Source organism: Pan troglodytes, chromosome 14, assembly GCF_028858775.2.
Source record: "Pan troglodytes isolate AG18354 chromosome 14, NHGRI_mPanTro3-v2.0_pri, whole genome shotgun sequence".
Lineage (NCBI taxonomy): Eukaryota > Metazoa > Chordata > Mammalia > Primates > Hominidae > Pan > Pan troglodytes.
In genome coordinates, this window is record NC_072412.2 from 105561694 (window position 1) to 105582426 (window position 20733).

The following is a 20733-nucleotide window of genomic DNA, read 5'->3' on the forward strand; positions in this document are numbered from 1 at the left end:
ATTGTAACTTCTTCAGCACAGACTCACTGGGGATGGGGGAACAGGAGTATGCAAAGTTACAAACCACTTTTTATATTTTAAAAGGTGCTTCTCCCAGATTGTTGACCGGCTGGTTGATGGTCCTTATCCGGATCAATTTCCTGTTTTTCAGGCTGACCCAGACTCTCAGACCATGGTGGGGTGAGCAGCAGCTGAGCAGCTCAGGGAGCTCTGCCATGCTGGGGAGGGGGGCTGAAGGGAAACCTTTTTTTTTTTTAGGCTGAGTCTTGCCCTATCGCCCAGGCTGGAGTGCAGTGGCACCATCTCCGCTCACTGCAACCTCCGCCTCCCTAGCTCAAACGATTCTTCTGCCTCAGCCTCCCAAGTAGCTGGAATGACAGGCGCACACCACCAGGCCCAGCTAATTTTTGTATAGTTTGTACAGATGGGGTTTCACCATGTTGCCCAAGCTGGTGCTGACCTCAAGCGATCCTCCCGCCTCAGCTTCCCAAAGGGCTGGGATTACAGGCGTGAGCCACCGCGCGAGGCCAAGAAAGCCTATTTTCAAACAGGATCCTAGCTGCTCCTGCCTCTCTCATCCTTGTGTCCTGCAAGCAAAGGATACCTAGAACCCTGGGGTAGAGGCCAAATGACCTGGGAGTCAACTTTGCAGAAAAGGAGGCTAGGGAGAGGAACAGAATGGGTGTCTGATGGTGAGACCTGAGGAAAGGTGGAAGCAAGAAGACTGGGGGAGTGAGACAGCTGCAGGCTTAGGACACCCTCCTGAGAGCCCAAAGCACTGTGGCGGCGTTGGCTCCCCAGACTGGGGGCCTCAGGAGAGCTCGCGACAGGCTCCCCAGCAAGCTAAGCTCCCACTCCCGGGAGTACAACCGCCCTCGCGCACGTGTACGCCCAGACACAGCCATAGCCAGCGGCCTCCAGGTCTGGGGCTGTCCAGAGAGGCCTGGGGGCCACACCCCAGCCCTCTGCCTCCCCACCCCCGCTCCAGGACGGACCCTGTCTCACCACAGGGCCACAGAACCCTCTTCAGTCCCACCAGAGAACAAACACTCCAGACACTGATTCGATCTGTACTGAAACCACTGGTTAGAAAATCCACAAGGCAACCACCGCCTTCACACATTCCCTGCCTGCAAGTATTAACCCCGATCAGCCAGGCCTGGCCGTCAGAACCAAGGTAGAAATTCAGGACCCGGTCCTCAAAAGCTCACAGCCCCAGGGAGTCTAAGAGACTGACCTCAAGGATCCCCAGGAGCCACTGTTTCTTCTGGAAGCCCTCTGGAGGAGCGTTTTTCCCCACGGCCTTTCCTCACCTCACAGTTGTTCACACTCGCCTGCTCCTGGGGGAACCCAGGCCGGTTCATCAATGACCCCTCGCCTCCCCGCCCTCCTCCATTTCCTGAGCTGGGATAGCCCCAGAAGTTGAGCGTTTCCTATGCTGGAAGGACTTCCAGCTTGGAGCGGAAATCGGGGCCGGGGCAAGGACGCAGGGGCGTGTCGCCCACGTTTCTGGCCCGGCTAGCCGCAACTCCTTGGATGTAAACGAGATTTGGCCGGCGCTGCGGCGTGTGGGGAAAGATGATTACACTCGAAAGGAATCACGACTCCTTGCGGAGCCATTACTCGTGCCGCTCCGCACGCGCAGGTTCTGGCCCGGCTTTCAGCAACTCCCGCCTCCTCGCTAACCACTCGCTCGTAATTTGTGGGCCGCAGTGGAGCTGCGCCCGGGGCTGCAGCCCCCCAGTTAAAGCACTTTTGCAGCTCGGACACCCAGAGAGCTGCCTCCGCGCACGCCAGGCCGGCACCTCCTGCTCCCACTCCCCTCTCTCCGCCCAGCCCTGGGCAGCTGAAATGGATGTGATTTCACGCACTTCCTGCGCGCGCACACACACATGCACACATGGACATACACTTGCACACACGCACAACGCGCATTCCCCCTCCAATGCCGCCCGCACACGTGCGCGAGCCTGGACGTTCCCCTTTTGTGCTCGTTTTGCAGGCCCAGAGCTCCTGCTCCTGGTTTTCTCCTTTCTCTCCTTCATCGCCTCTTCCTTCGCCTCTTTCCTTCTGGACCCCCCGGGCTGGCTCCTGCCCCTCTGCCCCGGTGGCGCTCTCGCCTATTCCTCCCGGGAGGAGCCGGGGCCGCAGAGGTGTGCGCCCTGCACGCCCAGCGAGGGCCGAGTTCTGGGACGGCTGGGACCAAAGGGCTGGCCTCCGGCCTGCGCCCTGTTTGTTTTCCTTTCGCCCCCTGAATACTAGATTGAGACGTAAAGATTACCCCGGCCGAATAATGCCGGGAGTCAACACTCGAGCAAACAAAAGTGCTTGCACAACTAGTCAACCCCGCTGGGACCCGGGCCGCGGGCTGGGGGAGAGAACGCGCTCCTCGCTGCTAATTACAAATAAATGATGATGTGCTCACTAAGTAATTGATTTAATGAAGTTCCTATGAAACTATTAAACCCGGGTGGAGGTCAGGCTGGAGGCGCCCCAGAGCGCCCATTGTGGGCTGTTTAACTCCACCAGGCTCCTCGGAAAGACATCGGGGCTAATAGGTGAAGTCACAGCTGCTCGCGCTGACTTCTCAGAGCGCCCGGCTGGCCGCGGGCACCCTCGCGCCCTCTTCTTGTAGCGCCCTTGTGCCCCGCCGCCCGCGCCCCGCGCCGGCCAGCTTACCCACGCCACTCCCAGCCCTGTCGCCAGCTCCCGAGGGCCTCTCCAAAGGGATCCCGGGTCTCGTTAAGAGCGGGAAGTTGAGCACTGAACTTGTGCTCACCGCCAGCAGTCGGCGGCGTGCACCGCCGCCCACCCCTCCCTCCTCACTCCACCCCCGCCACTTCGTGCAGGAACTCCAACCAGTGTGCCACGCAGGGTGCTCGCGAGCTCTTGGCAAGGTGCCTGGATCCCGAGCGTGTGCCCAGTGCACTGGCTGGGGCTGGGCTGGGGGGGTTGAATTGCGCGTGAGTGTGTGTGTGGGGGGGGGGGTGGTAGGGAGGTGGGTGTATGCGTACGCGAGAGAGTGCGTTCCGGGCCAAAAGGCCATCTTTCTGCATCCGTTATCCTGGCCTGGGCCCTGTTCATGCAAAAAAGTAGAGGAGGTAGGGACAGCAGAGAAGAGGAATGAGGAAAGATGTGCAAAACAGATCACTCAGGTAGGCGGTTGGGCCTGGGAACTCCAGTCCTAGGCTGTGCGGGAGTGGGCTGCTCTGGCGCGGCCATCTCTCGCTGCCCCACCGCCCACCTCTGCCCGCGTCCTGACCCGGCCAGGCGTTCCTTGGCCCCAGAGCGACGCCTCCAGCTGCCAATGGGGCGTAGGGCCCCAGGCCCGCATCTCAGGGCTGTCTGAATGCGAGCTCTCCGGCCACCCATTGCGCTCAGATTCCAGTCTCTGCAGGAAGGGTAGGGTAGTTCTCCTGCAACATGGCTCTTGGTGGAAACATGACCCGCCCCTTATCCAAAAGGCCAGAGGGAGCCCTGAATGGACACATTTTAAGATGGAGAATCAGACATTGCAAATGGATCAAAAGCTAAGGGTGCTAACCACACACACACACACACACACACACACACACACACACACACACGGGGGTGGGGGTGGGGAGGGCATTTTACTGCATCTCCCCCCACCTACAAGGGGTCGTGTGGTAAAAGAGAAGGCCCACATCCAGGTGAAACGCCACATAGGGAGACGGGGGCGCCTGTTGGGCTTCTGGCTGCAGAAATCAATCTGCCGGGATGCCCTGCCCCCTCTGCCCAGCCAAATCTTGTCTCTCTTCATCAAGAACTGATAGTTAACAGAGTTTCTCAGAGCATGCATTTCATTTATGCCACAGTCAGTTGGCAGTAAGCTTCATTCCTTTTTTTATGTTAGGAATTTTCAACTGCTGAAACCAATTTCCATTTGACTTTGAATCAAACACTTGCAATGGGGGGCAGGGGAAAGGGACATTTTGGCGTGGTTGTTGGCGACTTTAAAGAGAACTCCACTCCCGCCTGGATCTTTGGTCTCAAAGAGGGTCTCAACCTCTGACTTCGGGGAATATTGACAAAAATCAATTTGAGTCTTGCTTGAGGTCTCAGTTTCGCCATCTGTAAAATTGGATCTGGAGATCCCTGGCTGAGGTCCTTTGGGCTTTATTTGTTTGTGATCTGTGAAGGGGACCGTAGGGGGAGGTGGAAGTCAGTCAAGACGCCTGTTTGCACCAAGCTTTTGTCTTTCTTTGTAGAAGCGAGTCCCTTTGTAAAATAACGCCCCGCCAGCCTGCCTAATGGATTTGTGCAGAGCTAGAGTTTTCATTTTCCCCACGCAGGAACGACGAAAGAGAGGGGGTCTTCCAACCCAGCGAGTCCCGCGTGGCCCCGGTTTGCCAGCGGCGCTCTCCAAAATGTGCCAAAAGCTGTGCTTGGGGCACTCTCTCGACCCCGCCCCGGGCAGCTGTTCCCATTTTGTTCCCGCCTTCCCTCCCCTCACCCCAGTCCCTCGTATTCCTTTAACGCCTGCTGCTGACTGCATCCCTGCTGCCCTTAATGTAGGATGGGCACTTCTCTTCAGCCTCCAAATGAGAAGTGACATTTGCACTCGGCTCAGCCAACGCGTGAGCAGAGCGCGGGGGCACAGGCCCATTGACCGAGCGCGGCCGAGGGGCCGACCGGCTCGGCAGCATCCGAAGCTGCCTTAATTAATACCATCTTAAATAGTCCAGCAGCCACCGAAGACAAAGTTGAAGAAAGACTTTAAGGCTGAGTGCCCCTCGACAAGCTCTTTTTCCCGTGTCATTCAATATTTAATGCGCCCGCTTGTAATGCTACTACTGGTGTTCCTTTCTCAGCAAGGACATTATTTTTTCACGGTGCCCATAGCCAGGGAAAGCCCTTTAGGCAAAGAAAATCAAAATGTTTGTTGTTTTGGATGACTTATAACTCTTGTTTAACACAAGCACTTTCAGGAAAGTATAACAGGCGCAGCCTCCAAAGCAAACAACACAAACCTTGTGACAGAGTCGGACACAAAAAGCACATTGTCTTGCGGACTACCCCTTTTCTCTGGTGCTAGATGGGGGCCTGTCTCCGAATGAACACCACGATGCCATTTCACTTTTGAACTATTGTTTTTGAGTTATGCCATGTGGTCAAAAGGAGCGAGAAGGGGGTTGTTTCCAGGCTCATAAGACAAACGAGTTGCCTTTTCAATGAAATCCCCCCGCGATCCTTGAAAACGGAGTTTAAATGTCACCTCCGCCTTTCTAATGGGCACAGGGCTGGAGGCGACCCTTCAAAGCGCCTCGGTGATGAACGACCCTTATTAAATATGGCCCGAGCTGCTGGGAAAGTCCCGCGTCCGGCCGCGCGCCCTAGAGCGCCCCTCGCCGGTGGGCCCTGGAGGAGCCGGGCCTCCGCTGCCACCGAGCGGAGTCCGGGCCCGCAGAGCCCCAGCCCGGACTGGCGAGGGGGTGCAGAGGGAAGAAGAGGGAAGCCTGGACGAGGCGGGGCGTTGTGATACAACTTCTTATCTGCCGACCCCAACACGCCCGTGCGCCCCCAGCCCCAGAGCCTCGGCGTGAAAGGTTGGTGCGTTTCCCCCCTGACTCTTTTTGTCCGCAGCCGAGTGGCGTCTGCGAGTCTGAGCTGCAAAGTTACTGATTTGCAGGCTGCATGTTAAGGCAGCCCATGTAAGTAATTTCTCCGGGCACCCCAGCAAAGGAGAACAAATCGCTGACAAAGGCGAGCGCTTTCGATTCAGCGGCGTCGTTAAGGCAACCCCAAAGTATTCCTCCTATAATAAGTTCCACTTCAAAGGGTTTCTCATTCAGCGGTGACTGCTTCGCACTTTTATTAAGTCCGGGCTTTTTCACTCGGAGGAATCATCTGTTTGGTTATTTTTCATCGTGTTTATTTTTCACCATTCACACAGTACTTGTATTAAATAAACAAAGAACAATCGCTCTGCAAATAAAAGTACTTAGGTGGGGAGGGAAGGAAGAGGAGCTGGGGCTCTGGCGCCCCTGCCCCTCTCCCCCACCCTTCGAACATCACCCACTCCCCACCCCGACTCTCCTCCGCTCCTATCCTCCTTTCTTCATTCTTTCTCTCCCCTTTCTCTCAAGCTAGGAGGTTCTATGGAAGAATCTTAAACGCTGAATATATATATATATATATGTATATATATATGTATATATATATGTATATATATATATAAAATTTCTGATGAGGTGCAAGTGGACTGAAGTAACTTGGCATGAAAGTAAAAAGGTCACTGCAGCTGTGTCTCATCGACTGTCTCGAATCACAGTGGCCCCTCTGCCGGCGACTCCCCTGGCCCTGCCCACTGCCACAGCGATCCTGACGCCCCGCGCGGATGGACCATAGAAGCAGTAGTTTGAATTTCCAAAAGAAAAAAAACATGGCTTTGAACTTCTCCCTGCCTGATTAGGCACTTGCAGTGTATGTTAATGTGTGCTCGGGGAGTGCGTGGGTGTGGGGCTGAGTTTTTATCTACAGAGGGGAAGTGTACTGGGGTCCCCAGGGCAGTTTCACCTAGGGTCTCCTGCCGGCCTGCCTGTGCCTCCAGACCTGGAAGGCTTCCGTGGCTGGGCGTCCTGTTTTGCTACACTGTGGGTGGACTGGCAGGCCAGGAGTGATGTGAGGGGATGAAAGTGCCATTAATAATAAGCGGCTGGGTTGTTTTGTTTGCCTTGTGATCAGCCTTCTTTTCTGCTGGTTTAAGGTGATCACTTGAGAAACCAGATGTCTCCCCTGCCCCCTCCCCAGGAGCTGGATTTCCTAACCCAACTGGGATTTAAAAATATTAGTGGCCAGCACCTCTTGTCCCATTTCATAGACAGATAGAGAGATGACAGATGATAGATTACTGGGTGGGTAAAACCACAATGGTCTCCAAAACCTTCCCCAAAGTGGAAGAGATCACTTATGAGAGTGTAACATGTTTGCAGATAGTTGGGCCTCCTCTTTTCCTGTCCCCAGTGTTATGATGCTTGTGTGGCCATCTCCAACTCCTTAAGAGAATATAATTCCCACCCTCAAACTCTATGGAGTTTAGATTTTAGGACCATTAGCTTTACCAAGAGCATCCTGAATGGGGAAAATATATATACATAAATCTCAAATAATTGTGTGTTTGAAGATTCTCCTAGCCTGCAAAACAAAGGTAGATGATTTAAACAGTATTTGCAAGGGCCACGTTTTGCCTAGGGAAGATGAAGTCTTTGATGATAGCCAACTTAGTGTCAATAAGTGGCTTTCTTTGAGACATATTCAGATGGGAACGTCTTGCTTGCCAATTGCCATAGAAATCTTAACACACCATGAAGATTGTCCGAGCGCCAAGCCTTCCGTTCTGGACTAAATTACTTTGAAGTGGCGCAGTACGAGCAGTGGTCAATTTTAACTCTATAGACTGGACAGAGAACGCTGGGAGTGGGAGATTGTGCGTTTTAAAGCAGAAAATAAGAAGGGGAAACTTGTTTTATACACTCTATACAAGGTTCTGCTCATTGTCAGATATCTTTTATCTTTTATATTTCCCATGAATGATTCATGTCTTGGTGGCTTTGTGTCACCCTTCTTTTCACAAGAAACTTCATTAGAGAGCTATAAGTTTTCCCATTGATTGGGGCCCTCATTTATGAGTGTTTTTCTCCTTCGTGTGCTGGTTATTGTCATCTGAGTTAAAACAACTCTTTGCAACCTGTTTCACCTTTACTACATTTAACAAACCTGACTTTTAAAAGCCACTATAACCTTTCAGAGAAATGCTTATTGACATTACTAGCAGTTGCTTTTAACTATTTGACTTTTATCAGTTTTGTATCTGCTAACAAAAACACAAGCAAACATCCAGCCTTGTAAATGTGCATAGCCAAACACCTGCATTTAAGCCACTTGAATATTTTGCTGCCATGCAAGAATCTAATTGTTCAACACACCTGCCCCAAAATGCTGAGCTTAAATTACCAATAGCCACTCAACTTCCAGAACAAACTACAGTAAAATTGCATCTTGATCTCCCACGCCATAAGAGGCATTTGATGCCCACTACTCGATTTCATTCAATACCTATCTCAGCCCCTGACTGATTTTGCTTTCACCTTCTTTGTGTCTAGAAGCCTCACTGTCCCTTCCTCCACATTTTCTTTATTCTTTGTTTTCCTTTTGGAGGCTGGGCACCAAAGAAATGCTAAAATTCACTTTTTGGCTTTTCACTGATTAGAATCAATCAGGATATTACTTATTTTAACAAATAAATGCAGTAACCCAAAAGATTTATGCTACTGTAAGTATAACCTGCAAGGCTTAGTCTTCATAAATATCTGTTTCCTAGATAAGCTTGTAAGTTGTTAAGTTAAACCAGGCTGCAAAAATATTGTATTGCTTGGGGAGAGGCTGAGAAATCAAGAGACCAAGGGAAGACATTCACTCCATTAGCAACCTGTTCTATTTGTATGAGAGATATGCCATTATGTAAAACATAAGCAATAATAACAAGAATACCTTTATTAAATTTGTTACTTCATAATCATTCTTGCTTGCTCTCTATTGGAGGTACACATTTTGTTTTATTTTAGGTGTATCAAGAACCAATAAATCTGTGGCAAAGAGTTAACCTATGCATGGTAAAATACATAAAATACATATTCCTTTGTTTCATAATAAATAAACCTGTAGCATAATAAAGAATAGTGCAAACTACCATTGAAAAAGTTGTATAAATAAAACAACTCATTATACATCAGGAATATTTTGTTCTAATAAGTTTACGATACATAAATTATCCCCCCAAAAGTTCATACCTTTTCTATTTGAAAGGGCTTTGAAAGTGAATAATATGAAAATCAAATAAACTTTTAAAATGTAAAATTATCTCATATTCAAGTTTTAAGGTCTTTTTCTTTATAAAGGAGGGTCTGCATGTTTCATATTCATCACAACAATCTGAAGACAACATTGAAAGGCTTTCCAAGTGACAGCACCATGCACTGTACTAGTAATATAATATATCTATAAACTATATATAATCTTATCAACACAATGCAAAAAAGACATGCAGGAAGAGTCTTGGTTTTCACATTACGTTGTTCATTCAAGTAAGCTTAAAAATATATTTTTCCATTTTCTTTCCTTTTTTTTTTTTAAATAAACCATGGATCATAAATGACAATCTTTCACCAAAATGTATAATATAATTCTTTGGTGTGCTTTGAACTCTTCCAGGAAAGAAAAAAAAAAAAGGATGATGTCTGAAAATAAATTAATTCAACTGTACAAATAATAGTGTTCACATACAAGTTATTAACAATGACAAGACTACATCAACCACTCACAGCACACAAAACAAATTTCTACAAACCCTGGGGAGGGGGTGTCTTCGGGGTCTCTAAGGATAAATTAGTGCTCTTTAGTGTATCTGTAGGATGTTTCTGATGGACTACATTTTGCACAGGAGATGTGTTGTACCAACCGAAAATAAATTGACTAAGAGTTATTGTCCTAGGTCCTTGACCTTTTTTATCCTAGCTTGACAGCTCTGGCAAAGGTCACACATTCATCAGTGTTTGGTGGTAACTATAAACCTTTTAAAAATTTTAATATGTATGGCAACTCCCTCCCCTCTTTTAATGTAAATCATACACTTCACACACTGTCATTTTCAAATGGATTCCAGTTTGGTGTGCTCAGTGCTCAGGTGGAAGAAAATGCATTAAAATGCAGTTTCAGGCATTGAAAAATAGACTTTTTAAAAGGCTGATACAACAGTATAAAAGAGGTGTTGGCCTGTTTTAAAAACAACAGCTTTCCAAAAAAATAGGCATGATGCCATCATCACACCTCCTCAAGACTTGACTGTGAATGTTGGCATCCCAAAGAACTTAGGATCGAAAACAGAATCTCTTTATTACACAAGAAGTTTGGACACAGTTAGGAGGCAGTATCTGAGAATTCAGATTAAAAAAAAAAAACATATAGGAAAAAGAAAGTACTTGAATTTCTTCTATTTTATAAAATATCACAGTTTCACAGTTATCTTTTGCAGCAGCTTTTCTTCTCTCCACTTTTGCTTGAACAATCACAGTAGCACAAGATATGGAGATATATTAAGGTTGCTGCATCTTTTTTTAAAATCACACAGTAGGATACTGAAGAAATAATCCTGTATAAAAATATTGTATTAAGGTAAGATCAGTAATAAAAGAGTGGAAATTAAAAATTACAAATATTAAACTCAAAGGGTTTTTACAAATGTTTTTGGACACAGGTATGGAACAGGATCTGTTGGCAATGCAGCAGGTGTGTGGTTTACAATCAAGAGGCCTTGGCAGAATTAGGGTCCAACAAGGAGGCTCAAAAGCAGCCCATGGTATGGTGTCAAAGGCATTTGAGAGGCACTCTGGGAAATGCAGAGGGCCTTGGTGCTGTGTTCAGTTCTGACTTAATGCTCTTTTTCTCCCCCTTTAAAAAAAAAAATATATATATATATATGTATATATATATATATATTGCATCGGCAGTGTGTATCGCCATTAACTAATTTCTCCATTCATTTTCCTTGGTACAATTTGCCCCCAGCCCCATCCTCCTGCAATGTACAAGTCCAGCTTGGTTGTTTTTTGTTTGTTTTTTAAGAAAAAAAAAAAAGCCCAAATATCTTAATTAAATTAATTAAATGTACAAACACCATAGGGTTTCATACTGAATAAATAGGGCTAATTAGACCCGGTGGCAAGTCTGAGTCACGGGTTTGTCTCAGGCTCGGCATTGTCTCAGGTTAGGATGTGGTTCAAGGACTCCCACTTATTATTTCACTTATTATTATTAATAATAAATTCTAATGTATCGTCCGCACAACTTCAGGGTTCCCGTAAATTTCTTCATCTTCAGTCTCAGAGGTGGTTCCGTTGCTGGAAGGGGTGTGGAGGTGGCTGGGGGCCCCACTGGCCTGGCAAACGTACCACTCATTGAGGTTGGTCACCTGAGGGGACAGAGTGCTGGAGTGACTCCTGGCTGGGTCCAGCACAGGGGACAAGGGGGCGCCCACTGGAGTCCCCACTGATGAGTAACCAAGGGGTCCTGGAGAAGGTGGCGGGGACTTGCAGTGAATCTTCATGTGCTTCCTCAGGGAGCTTGGGTGAGTGTAGGATTTGTCACAGCCTCGAATCTTGCAGTAGTAGGGCTTGTCACTGGTGTGGACATGGGAATGTTTCTTCCGATCACTGCTATTGGCAAATTTCCTGTCGCAGCCATCAAATTCACATTTGAAAGGCTTTTCCCCTGCAAGGAAACACAGGAAAGGTCAACAATGGCTTTCCAAGACCTCTCACTTGACAGAAATCTTGAAGCAGAACCAAGGTTGTGGTTTTCCTATTCTCCCAAAGACCAACTCCCAGCCTAATTCTTCTTCCTAATTCACAAAAGGGAAGGGATACTTCAAGGATGGGCCTGGATTCTGCTGACCTGGTGGCTTTGCCTGGACCTGGGCTCCTGAGAGGCTGTCAGGCCCTGCAGTCCCAGAGGGGCCAGGGTGAGATCCCTAGTGCTGAGCTAAGGGCCAGAATGTAACACTGAAACCCACCTGGGACCCGCAGACCCCCTCCCCCGACAGACACACTCCCCTCAGGGTCTGTACACTCAAAAACACAAGCAGGAGATCCTCCTGTCAAAATAAACACAAAATGATACTTCCAAAGCCACAGGCGGAAGTAAGCATATAAGAAAAAGAGAAAAAAGCAAACACATACACTAAATTAAAAGTAAACTGGTGGGTACAGTCAAATTATAATAATGGCATTTCCTTTCAGTGTTCTCCAGGATTTCATTGAAGGAGAGGGGCATCAGGAGAGAACGTGGAGATGGGAAAGGGAAAGAGGTAAAACAAAACAATGTTTTTCTTTAGAAATAGAGGCACCTGTGAAACACACTCCCACCACTCGATTTTTACAGGGCTAGCTGGGCAGAGAATAGGCTGTTGACCTCTGCATTCTACAGCTTTCCTCACTACTTGCAGGGCAGTTAAGAGCACAGCAGATCGAGCTTTAACATACATTAATAAAGACCACAAGCCTTAGCAGAACCTACCTTTACTTTATGCCATAAGTATACTTACTCTCACAGCTCCCTACCTTGCTTACTAGTCAAAAAGACCTTAAAAATTTTTTTAAAGGCCAGGGTCTTTTGGCTGTCACCTCCTTAAGCTGGCCTAACCACCCCACAAACACGCCTTTAAACACAAGGCCTCTAGTCCAGGAAATGGAAATACTTAATAAGACAACTAGAGAAATTCAGCCACACTACATTTTGGTGTTAAACAGCAAGAAAAGGAAGACAGCAGGTAACAGTCTAACTGAATTTTCCCTCTCCCCTTGGTATCTCTGAACTTGATAGAGTTGAGTCCATAATTAAACAAGTCATTTCATACATATTATTGAATTAATATTTTCCTCTTTTAGGTAAATAATTTAAAAATAAAGTTGAATTTCTCATATTTCAGCAGCTACTCTGGTGATACACTAGGTATGACATTTTCTTTTGTTTTGGATAACTTGTTTTCAAAAACAAACTATTAAGCCTCAGCTTAGTGTACATACATTTCTGTGGTGACTTTTCTTACACCCTCTGCAGATATTTTACTGTAGTGAGTTTTTAAAAAATATTTCGCCAACAATAACTGCTTCCATGGCAGAGTATGCTAGCACATCTGAGAGTATTCAGGCAGATGCCTGGAATTTAACTTTCCCTACCTGGAAATACTGTTTAAAAACAGAATTAGACATTATTCAAATATGCCTCCTACAGTGATGTATAAAGAGAGAAAAAACAACCCCATGATAATCACAACCTCGAAAAATTCTCTGTAGAGGAGCTTTAACAAAAACAAAGCTAATCCCTTTTTATCAAAACATCAGTGATTTGTCCTGATTTCTACATTACACTTTAAGTCGTAGATAAGACCAAGTTAACATCATATTCTTTTTAAGAAATTAAAATCAGCCTTTCTTCAATATGGAGGCGTAATTACATGGGTTTACTCATCCACCCTACGCGAAGGTGCAATGCTGTTTTTGAGCATGGTCGTTTCTGTTCAACCTACATATCCCGGGTTGTGAAGAAACGCTTTGAACACTGCTAACTCCTCCACTGCACATGAAAAAGGGGAACAATTAGACTCAGGAAAGGGACAGATGTCGTGGAAGGAAAGGTAGAACATTAGAGATAAATAAAGGAAGAGGTGCACGGAGAAAACAGAAGAAAACAAGGCAAGGGCGATGGAAAGGCCTGTGTTGTTCAGGGGGCCTAAGGGGAATAAGCAAATTCTACCTAACTAGAAAGGCTGAGAGACCTCAGTGTTTACATTTAAGATTCTGATAGACGAGTCACGTCAGAATTTAACTATTTACAGAGTTTGAGACCTGGAGCCTGTGGGAAAGTAAGGAACTACTTGCGGACCCCGCCAGCTCCTAGCAGCTCCCTCTCCCGAGAGAGCGCGAGTCGGGCCCGCGGGACGGTTATAAACGGAACTGGGGGCACGTGGGTCAGGAAAGGGGCCTTCGGGAGTGGCCCGGGGATTAGTCCCTTTGATCAATCCGTTCCGGGATCCCGGATAACCCCCAAAAGGGAGAGCGGCGTGGCAGGGAGGGAAGGAAGTCCGGATGGGCCCTCTCAGGACACAATGCCCAATAGCTGAGAGGCCCAGGGACCGCCAGAAACACCAAGCGCGGGTTGGAGTCTGAACCCGAGGCGCCTGCGTCCCTCCCGCAGGGACCCCCACGCTCCACCGGGTGGGGCCCACGCGGCCGCCGGGAGGGGGCAGGAAATGCAACCGTCCGCGAGACGCAGAGCCAAAAACCCAAATGACCGCGGGTCCCCTCGGCGCCTGGGGTCCCCCGCGCCCCCCCCCAACCCACGCACGCGCGCGTGCCCCGGGAAGCCACCGGGGACAGGGGGCAGGGAGTGGCCTGTCCCGCCGGGGGCCCGGATCGGCTTCTGCGCCCGCAGCTCCCGGCAGCCGCCTAGGGAAGGCCGCTCCCCTCGCGAGGCCTGGGCAGGCGGGAAGGGCCCGAGGCCGCGCGCGACACCGCGCTTGGGAGTTCCCTTTCGGGGCCGGGCTGGGGAGCGGCTTCACGGTCCCTGGATCCTGCCCTGCCGAGAAGTGCTGGGCACAGGAGCGAGCAGCCGGCTTAGCGGGCCAGGGCGTTTTTACGAGAGCCTCCTGGGAAGTTTCTTTCTGGAAAAATCATTAAGGCGGACTGATCCCGATTAGAGAGAAAAGGGGCTCCTGGGAAAACGTGCTCCCCACCGGCCATCAGGCGGCCCGCAGGAGCCAGGCCAAGGCTCCCGCCTCGGGCCACCCCGACGCTGCTGCCCCCGCAGAGCCCCGAGCGCCCCCGGCCCGAGCGTGGGACCCGGCGGCTACCTCCTGGCCGCAGCAGCGCCGATAAATCTGCCAAGTGATTACTGAACGTAACCTCCAGTTACTTAAGTGTCCTCCGAGGGGTAATCGTGTCTGTCCCTATAAATCCCGACTGCGTTCGCGCTCATCAGCGCTTCCGCCCGACGCGCTCGTCCGCTCAAAGGGGGCACACGACCCACAGGAGCCATCCACCGCCCCGCGCCGCAGCCGCCCTCCTCAGCGCTGTGGGATCCCCAGAGGCAGGGCTTGAGGTGGGGTGGGAGGGTCCCCACGACGCCGGTGGCTCCCCACCAATTCCACGACAGGGTAGGCCTCACCGATGGTGGGAGGCTCGGTCCTCCTGCAACTAGAACCTTCTCTAGAAAGGCAGATGTCAACTCCAGCACCCTCCAGGGCGAGTGTGATACTGCGTGTGAGAGGGCGCGTGGGGCGTGTAAATGATGTGAGTGTGAGGACACACAGGTGTCGCGGGAATGGGGTGCACGCGCAGGAGGATATGAGTGTGTAAAGTTGTGGGAGACGCACGCAGAAGAAGGTGTGCGTGAAGAGTGTGTCACGGTGGGCGAGTGCGAGTGGTCTCCGGGATTCCGAAAGCGCATTCCTGTCTTTCCGGAGGGGTCCCTTCCCCTCCCGGAAGGCCTGCCTCGGGCGGCCCAAATCCGGCAGCAAATCCCACGCCCGGTCCTCGGAGCGCGGCGACTGCGCGGGGCCTACGACCCGGTGGGAAGAGAGGCGCTTGCCGGGGCGGCCCGGCCTCTCTTTCCATCGCCCTCCCAGACTTCCCAGGGCCGGGCGGGTGGGGACTGCCGACCGTCCTGGGCGCCTTCCTGCTCCAGCTGCTGCTGCGTCTGCTCCGAGGTGGCGGCGGCGGCGGCTGGCGCGCGTTGCGGGTCCCGGCCGAGGGGCTGCGGACGCGCTGGAGACTCCGCCGTGTGGGAACCCAACGCGGGGCCTGTGTGTGCTATCGAATTACTTATTCATAGAAAAAAAAGGGGGGGGAGAGAAAAAAACAGAAGTCACATGTCCGGGTTATACGTATGCGAAGAGAAGCAGCAGAAGGAGAAAAAAATTAAGGCGAGCAGGAGGAGGAGGAGAAGCAGCGGCGGAAGCGGCGGCGGCGCAGGAGCTGGTGGCGGCGGCGGCGCGGCCGGGGACAGACACCCACCTGTATGAGTACGCTTGTGGATCTTGAGGTTCTCGGAGCGCGCGAAGACCTTGCCGCAGCCGGGGAAAGGACAGGGAAAGGGCTTCTCGCCGGTGTGCACGCGGATGTGGTTGATGAGCTTGTATTTGGCCTTGAAGGGTTTGCCCTCGCGCGGACAGTCCTCCCAGAAGCAGACGTGGCTGCTCTGCTCGGGGCCTCCCACGTGCTCCACCGTGACGTGATTCACCAGCTCGTGCATAGTGCCGAAAGTTTTGGAGCAGGGCTTGGCGCCGCCGGCCGGGGGCGGTGGCGGCGGCGGCGGCGGCGGCGGCGGCGGCAGCCCGGCCAGCTCGTCTGGGTCGATCCACTTGCAGATGAGCTCCTGCTTGATTGGCTGCCGCATGTAGCGCAGGAAGGCCCCAGCCGCCCCTGGGAGGTGGGGGTGGTGCTGGTGCGGGTGCTGCGCGGGCGCCGGCGGCGGCGGCGCGTGGTGCTGCAGGTGGGGCCCGGGCCCGGCCGCTGCTGCGGCCGCCGCAGCCGCCAGGTTCAGGTTTAAGTTCACGGCTCCGTAGCCGTGCAGGGCGGCCGCCGCTGCGGCCGCAACCGCCCCGTAGTGCGCGTCCCCAGAGCGCGGCGCGAAGGGCGGTTCGGCGCGGCCGTACAGCTCAGCCGCCGCGGCTGCCGCTGCCGCCGCCAGCCCCAGGCGCATCTGGCCGTTGAGCGGGTGCGGGTGGCCGCCTGGGGCCCCCGGCGTGTCGTGCAGCGCGGGGAAGAGCGCCGGGCCGCCGCTGCCGTCCGGGCCCGCGTAGGTGCCGCTGGCGGAGATGAACATGCCGGCCGAGTGGGGAGGCGGGGCCGGGTGCTGGGGGGAGTCGGTGCCGGACCGCTGCTCCCCTCCGAGCGGGGCCCCGTGCATGGCCGCCGCGGGGGCCGTGGCGGAAAGGTCCCTCCGGAGGACGAAGTCCCTGCTGTGGCCTTTGCCGCTGCTGCCGCCGCCGCCACTGTTGGTGGTGGTGTAGCCCGAGAGGGCAGGAGGAGGAGGAGGCGGGGGAGGGGGAGGGGGTGAAGGGGTGGGAGGAAGAGGAGGGGCTGGGGGCGGGGGCGGGGGCGCGGAGGGCTGCGCGCCACTGCTGCCCCCGCCACAGGGGTAGCTGCCCGCGCCGGGGTGCGCGACCAAGGCTGCAGCACGGGCGGCGGCTGCCGGAGCCTCCGGGTGTGCCGGGAACGCCTGGGAGGGAGGGCTGAGGCCCAGCGTGCTCGCCTGGGCCATGTGCTCGGGTCCGAGCGGAGTGGTGGCCACGCCGGGGTCAGCGCCCAGGTCCCGCAGGCGGAGGTGCGCGACGGCGGCCCGGAGTTGGGAGTGGGCGGGCGGGCCGGCCAGCGCCGGGAAGCCTGTCATATTCTGAAGCGGCTGGACCTGAGCCGTTGCCAAATCCGCTAATCTCAGCGCTGGCGGGTTCCTCTTGCTCAAAGGGGGCTCCATCAGAACTACACAATCAGGCCCATAGACCCTCACTGGGGGGACTTTATTCCCTCTGCCCGCCTTCAAAAACATGTATGTATTGGGCGCTCTTTAACTTCTTTTGTCCTGGCCTCCTAACTCTGCTTATTCCTGTTCCCACTCTATCCTCCAGCGATTGGCAGAGTGAACACCACATTTGAGCTGCACAGTGGGACCGAGATTTTGGAAATGGCACGGGTGGGATTGGAGGGAGCCGCGTGATTGGCAGTAGCCTCGGCTGCCCGATTGGCTCCCGTTCAGGCCCTCGACCCAGCGGGGATTCGCCCCCGTGCTTGAGGCCGCCTGCGCTTTCGCTTCGCGCCCCCTCCTCCGCTGGAGCCACACGTCCCCGCCTCCCCGGGGATGCCCAAGTTGCACTTGCAGAAAGTTTGAGCCTGGCCTGCGCGCGCAGCGCCCCGCTCTTCCTTGACGCACCTCGCGGAGCGCGCGCCGGCACGCGGGCAGAGGGCGCGGGGTGGTGAGGGGCTGAGGACCCCCGAGGGGCAGTCCCAGTTTCAAAAACCTTGGCCTCACTTCTCTGTGTGCCTTCTGGCACCCAAGTACTTTCTACCTCTACCTCCACCTCTCTTGTGGGGTGGAAGAGCCCTGGGCTGCTGTTTGGGAGAGAAGGGTGAATAGTCCGTCCTACCTGTAGTGGTGATGCTAGAAACTTCTTGTTTGGACACCCAACCTGCCTAGCGCTCACCTAGGGCGCATAGACAGTAGACGGAATGAAGAAGATAAAGTCTATTGGTTGCAAGACAACTTGAGTGATTTGGCTCCGCGAAACACCAGGTGAAGTCAAAATAAGTCTTTCCCCCAAAGGAACCGTTTTACCTCGACTTTTTAGCTCATGGAGAGTCCTTTTCAACATGGTTCAAAGGAGTTGGATGGAAGTGTAATCTCACTACTCATCGATTCTAGATCTGCCACTTCCAATTAGATCTACAGTAGGGGCGGGGGAGAGGAGATCGGGCAGCGATTCTAACTTTTGCCTTTCGGAGATACAGTGGCAGGGCAGGCCAAACGGCATCTCTGCAGAGCGAAGCCGCTAAATAAGCACCGTCCTTTAAGCAGAATTTCTCCTTCCGGTCCAGATCCCAGTCCACAGTCCACATGTATGCCTCAGTTTCTTTGACTGATCCACAATTAGAACTGATCCAATAAAATATTATTTTGAAATCAAGAAATATCTTTGCTTTTTATTTACTGATAGAATAATCTTTCACCTTTTTATCGTTTTCTAATAAACCAGTCTACCTCTAAGATGTCTTATTTGAAAACCATAAAAACTGGCTTTTAAAAAAGCGAATCCCATCCCTTTCCAGAGGTTTGGTATCAAATCGATTTTTTAAAAATAGAAATTCCCTGCATCACTTTTTGGTGGGCGGAGAAATGTGGGACCCTCCCCCCAAATTAAGGATTTTACTGCCCCAAAGTGTCCTTTTCAGATTTTAAAAGAAAGCATTTTTAAAATTTGTGATGTTACAAAATGCTCAAATATTAAAGCCAGGATTTTAAAATTTGTATTTTGCTGTCATCCGTAACATTACTTGTAAAAAAAAAAAAAAAGTGATAATGATTAGAATGTGATCTTTTTCTTTGGAGATACAATAAAATATGTTTCCAACTTAATTCGTTTGCAGTCCAAGTAAAAGTAGACTGCACAAAGCCGTTATTGGGGAGATGGCCGTGGGAAGTAATCAGAAATATTCTCAAAAGAGTTGATTCGATAGTGCCATTTACATTGGTGTGAACGATGTTTAACAGGGGGCTTCGGTATGAGACTTAGGAATGTCATTTCTTTTATAAAACTGACAAGCAAACAAAGACAATGCTACCATCAAATTTCAAATGGACTTTTTCTTTAAGTTGCAATGAAGTTCAAATATGGGGAATTAAAGGCATGTGTGGAAACACAACGAAAAAATTTTAATAAACAGCAGTAACAAAATCTTCATCTCACTTTGGAAACGACGAGTCCTTTCACAATTTTTATATCAAAGACTTAAAACATTTCAAGCCAACCAGGCAAAGGTTGATCGAGAGCTGTGCCATCTCTATGGATAGTTTATGAAGAAAGCATCATATTTGGAATTATCACTGTCATCGTTTCCTCTCCGAACATTCCCAATCAGTTTCCTTTATTTGAATTTCTTGGCAATAAGCATTAATTCTTGCAGTAATGGCAGCTTTGGGTTCAATCCTGCAGGTTATAAGTAAAAACAAAACAAAACAAAATGAATAAAGAAAGAAGAAAATAAACACAAGCTAGCCTTTAATATGGACTGTTGAGCATTTTTATTGTGCAATAAAGTGGGTACCTCCACCCCCTTCAAAATAGCTTTTCGTCAAAATTATAACTGCTTTGTTTTATTGAATTGCTGAAATTTAATGGTTTAATGGGTGAAGGCATGAAGGAAAGGCTGTAAAAATGTGAATAATGGTGTAGCAGAGCCGTGCGGAATCTGGAACCCGCCTCCTTGTACAACTCTTGTTAAACACAGCGTGATATGTATCTGTCATCGATTTAATATGTCTTAATTCAAATATAGCTCCCTGATCAATTTCTTTTTATGGAAGCCTTAAAAAAGAAAAGACTTTCTTAGGAAATAATAGAGATTTGGGTAGCGATAGGAAAGAGGGATATTTACAAAGTGAGTTTAATGAATATTTGCAAATTTATGACCAAACCTAGACCCTAAAAAGATAATTGACTCAGGTAAATCGACTTGAGATGCTAATTCTTAAAAGAAAAGACTGGGAGCAAAATTTCAATCAACACCAATAAGGCGCCAATAAACCGCCTGCCAATTAAACCTGAGAATAGGCCTAGCTAGATGGTCATCAGGAAGGCTTGCAGTGGATTTCCGGGATTGCCTTTCTTTATAAAAGAGCTTTTTATTTTGTAGAAGCGCTTTTTGTTATTGTGATGACCCGCCTGACCCCAGGTGCGCTGTTTCTTTTTCAAGCTATTTGGGAGCCAAATCAAACCCCCTTAACATCCCAAGTTTCTGAAGACCCAATAATTCTGTCACACTTCCTAAATAAACACCAACAATTTCCAGGGCGCTGAAGGGAATAATAATACTAGTTTTAAAAGCAGGGGGCTGTGGAAGGCGTTATGCCAATTCTTCTGGGGGTTTGGCCCGCGTATTTCGACGGTGGTGCTGGTCGTCAGGGCCAGTCCTCAAACCCATGCCCCTTTCTGCGTTTTGCAGCGGAGGTGCCTGCGTGGAGGCAGCAAAGTGGCAAGCCATGGAAATGTCCTTTCTGGAGTTAGCAAGGGCTCTTGCGGGGCGTCTATTTCCAGACCTCTAGGTTGCACCCCGAACCCCAACCTCCTTCCAACCCCAGACAAAGGCGCGAGTAGGTTGGGGAGGTGAGGGGCCCAGTAAATGGACAGCTAACCAGAACCCAGGTTAGCTGAGTTAACCGCGCTCAGCTGCCTGGAGGCCACGGGACCCGATCTCTGGGGATGCTCGAGCTGGCGCTTGCGGCTTCCCGCTGCGCGTAGTGGGGGGACTGAGGCTCCACTGCTCCCCGGTGCCCTCTGTATGTCACCGAACACAGCCAAGTTTCCTGCGAGGGGTGTGGGCAATTAATAAACTCTAAGGGAAGTGAATTGGACATTTCCTGGCTTTTGAGCCTTTGTTTGATTGTTTC

General features: G+C 50.8%; 1 protein-coding gene and 1 long non-coding RNA gene across 4 annotated transcripts in view; both read right to left on the reverse strand.

Annotated features, from left to right (window-relative positions):
* LOC107967968 (uncharacterized) overlaps positions 1-2773 on the reverse strand; it is a 104023-nt gene extending 101250 nt beyond the window's left edge. Inside the window, exon 1 of one of the 2 annotated variants that reach the window (XR_008538880.2) lies at positions 2680-2773. This is a non-coding gene — a long non-coding RNA (uncharacterized LOC107967968). Of the gene's footprint in view, positions 1-1237; positions 1937-2679 lie in introns of those variants that run through there. The other variant, XR_008538878.2, reaches the window with a different exon arrangement.
* A 5664-nt stretch (positions 2774-8437) lies between these two features.
* Positions 8438-19282, reverse strand: ZIC5 (Zic family member 5). Of its 2 annotated transcripts, XR_010150549.1 has the most exons (3): positions 15588-17355; positions 15234-15394; positions 8438-11286 (listed from the first exon to the last, which is right to left on the reverse strand). XR_010150549.1 is itself a non-coding variant. In XM_016925496.4 (2 exons), exons 1-2 carry the CDS (start codon positions 17119-17121, stop codon positions 10844-10846), a joined length of 1977 nt encoding a protein of 658 aa, XP_016780985.4. In that variant the 5' UTR covers positions 17122-19282; the 3' UTR covers positions 8497-10843. The 2 variants fall into 2 exon arrangements, 1 of the variants encoding a protein (XP_016780985.4); XM_016925496.4 differs by lacking the exon at positions 15234-15394 and having other exon boundaries at positions 8497-11286; positions 15588-19282.
* Positions 19283-20733: the final 1451 nt, after the last annotated feature.

Coding starts and splice junctions, on each gene's coding strand:
- ZIC5 (XM_016925496.4), bottom strand. CDS start 17,121: ATGTTTTTGAAGGCGGGCAGAGGGAATAAAGTCCCCCCAGTGAGGGTC. Junction 11,287..15,587: donor CCACAAGCGTACTCATACAG/GTGGGTGTCTGT, acceptor GTTTCCTTGCAG/GGGAAAAGCCTTTCAAATGT.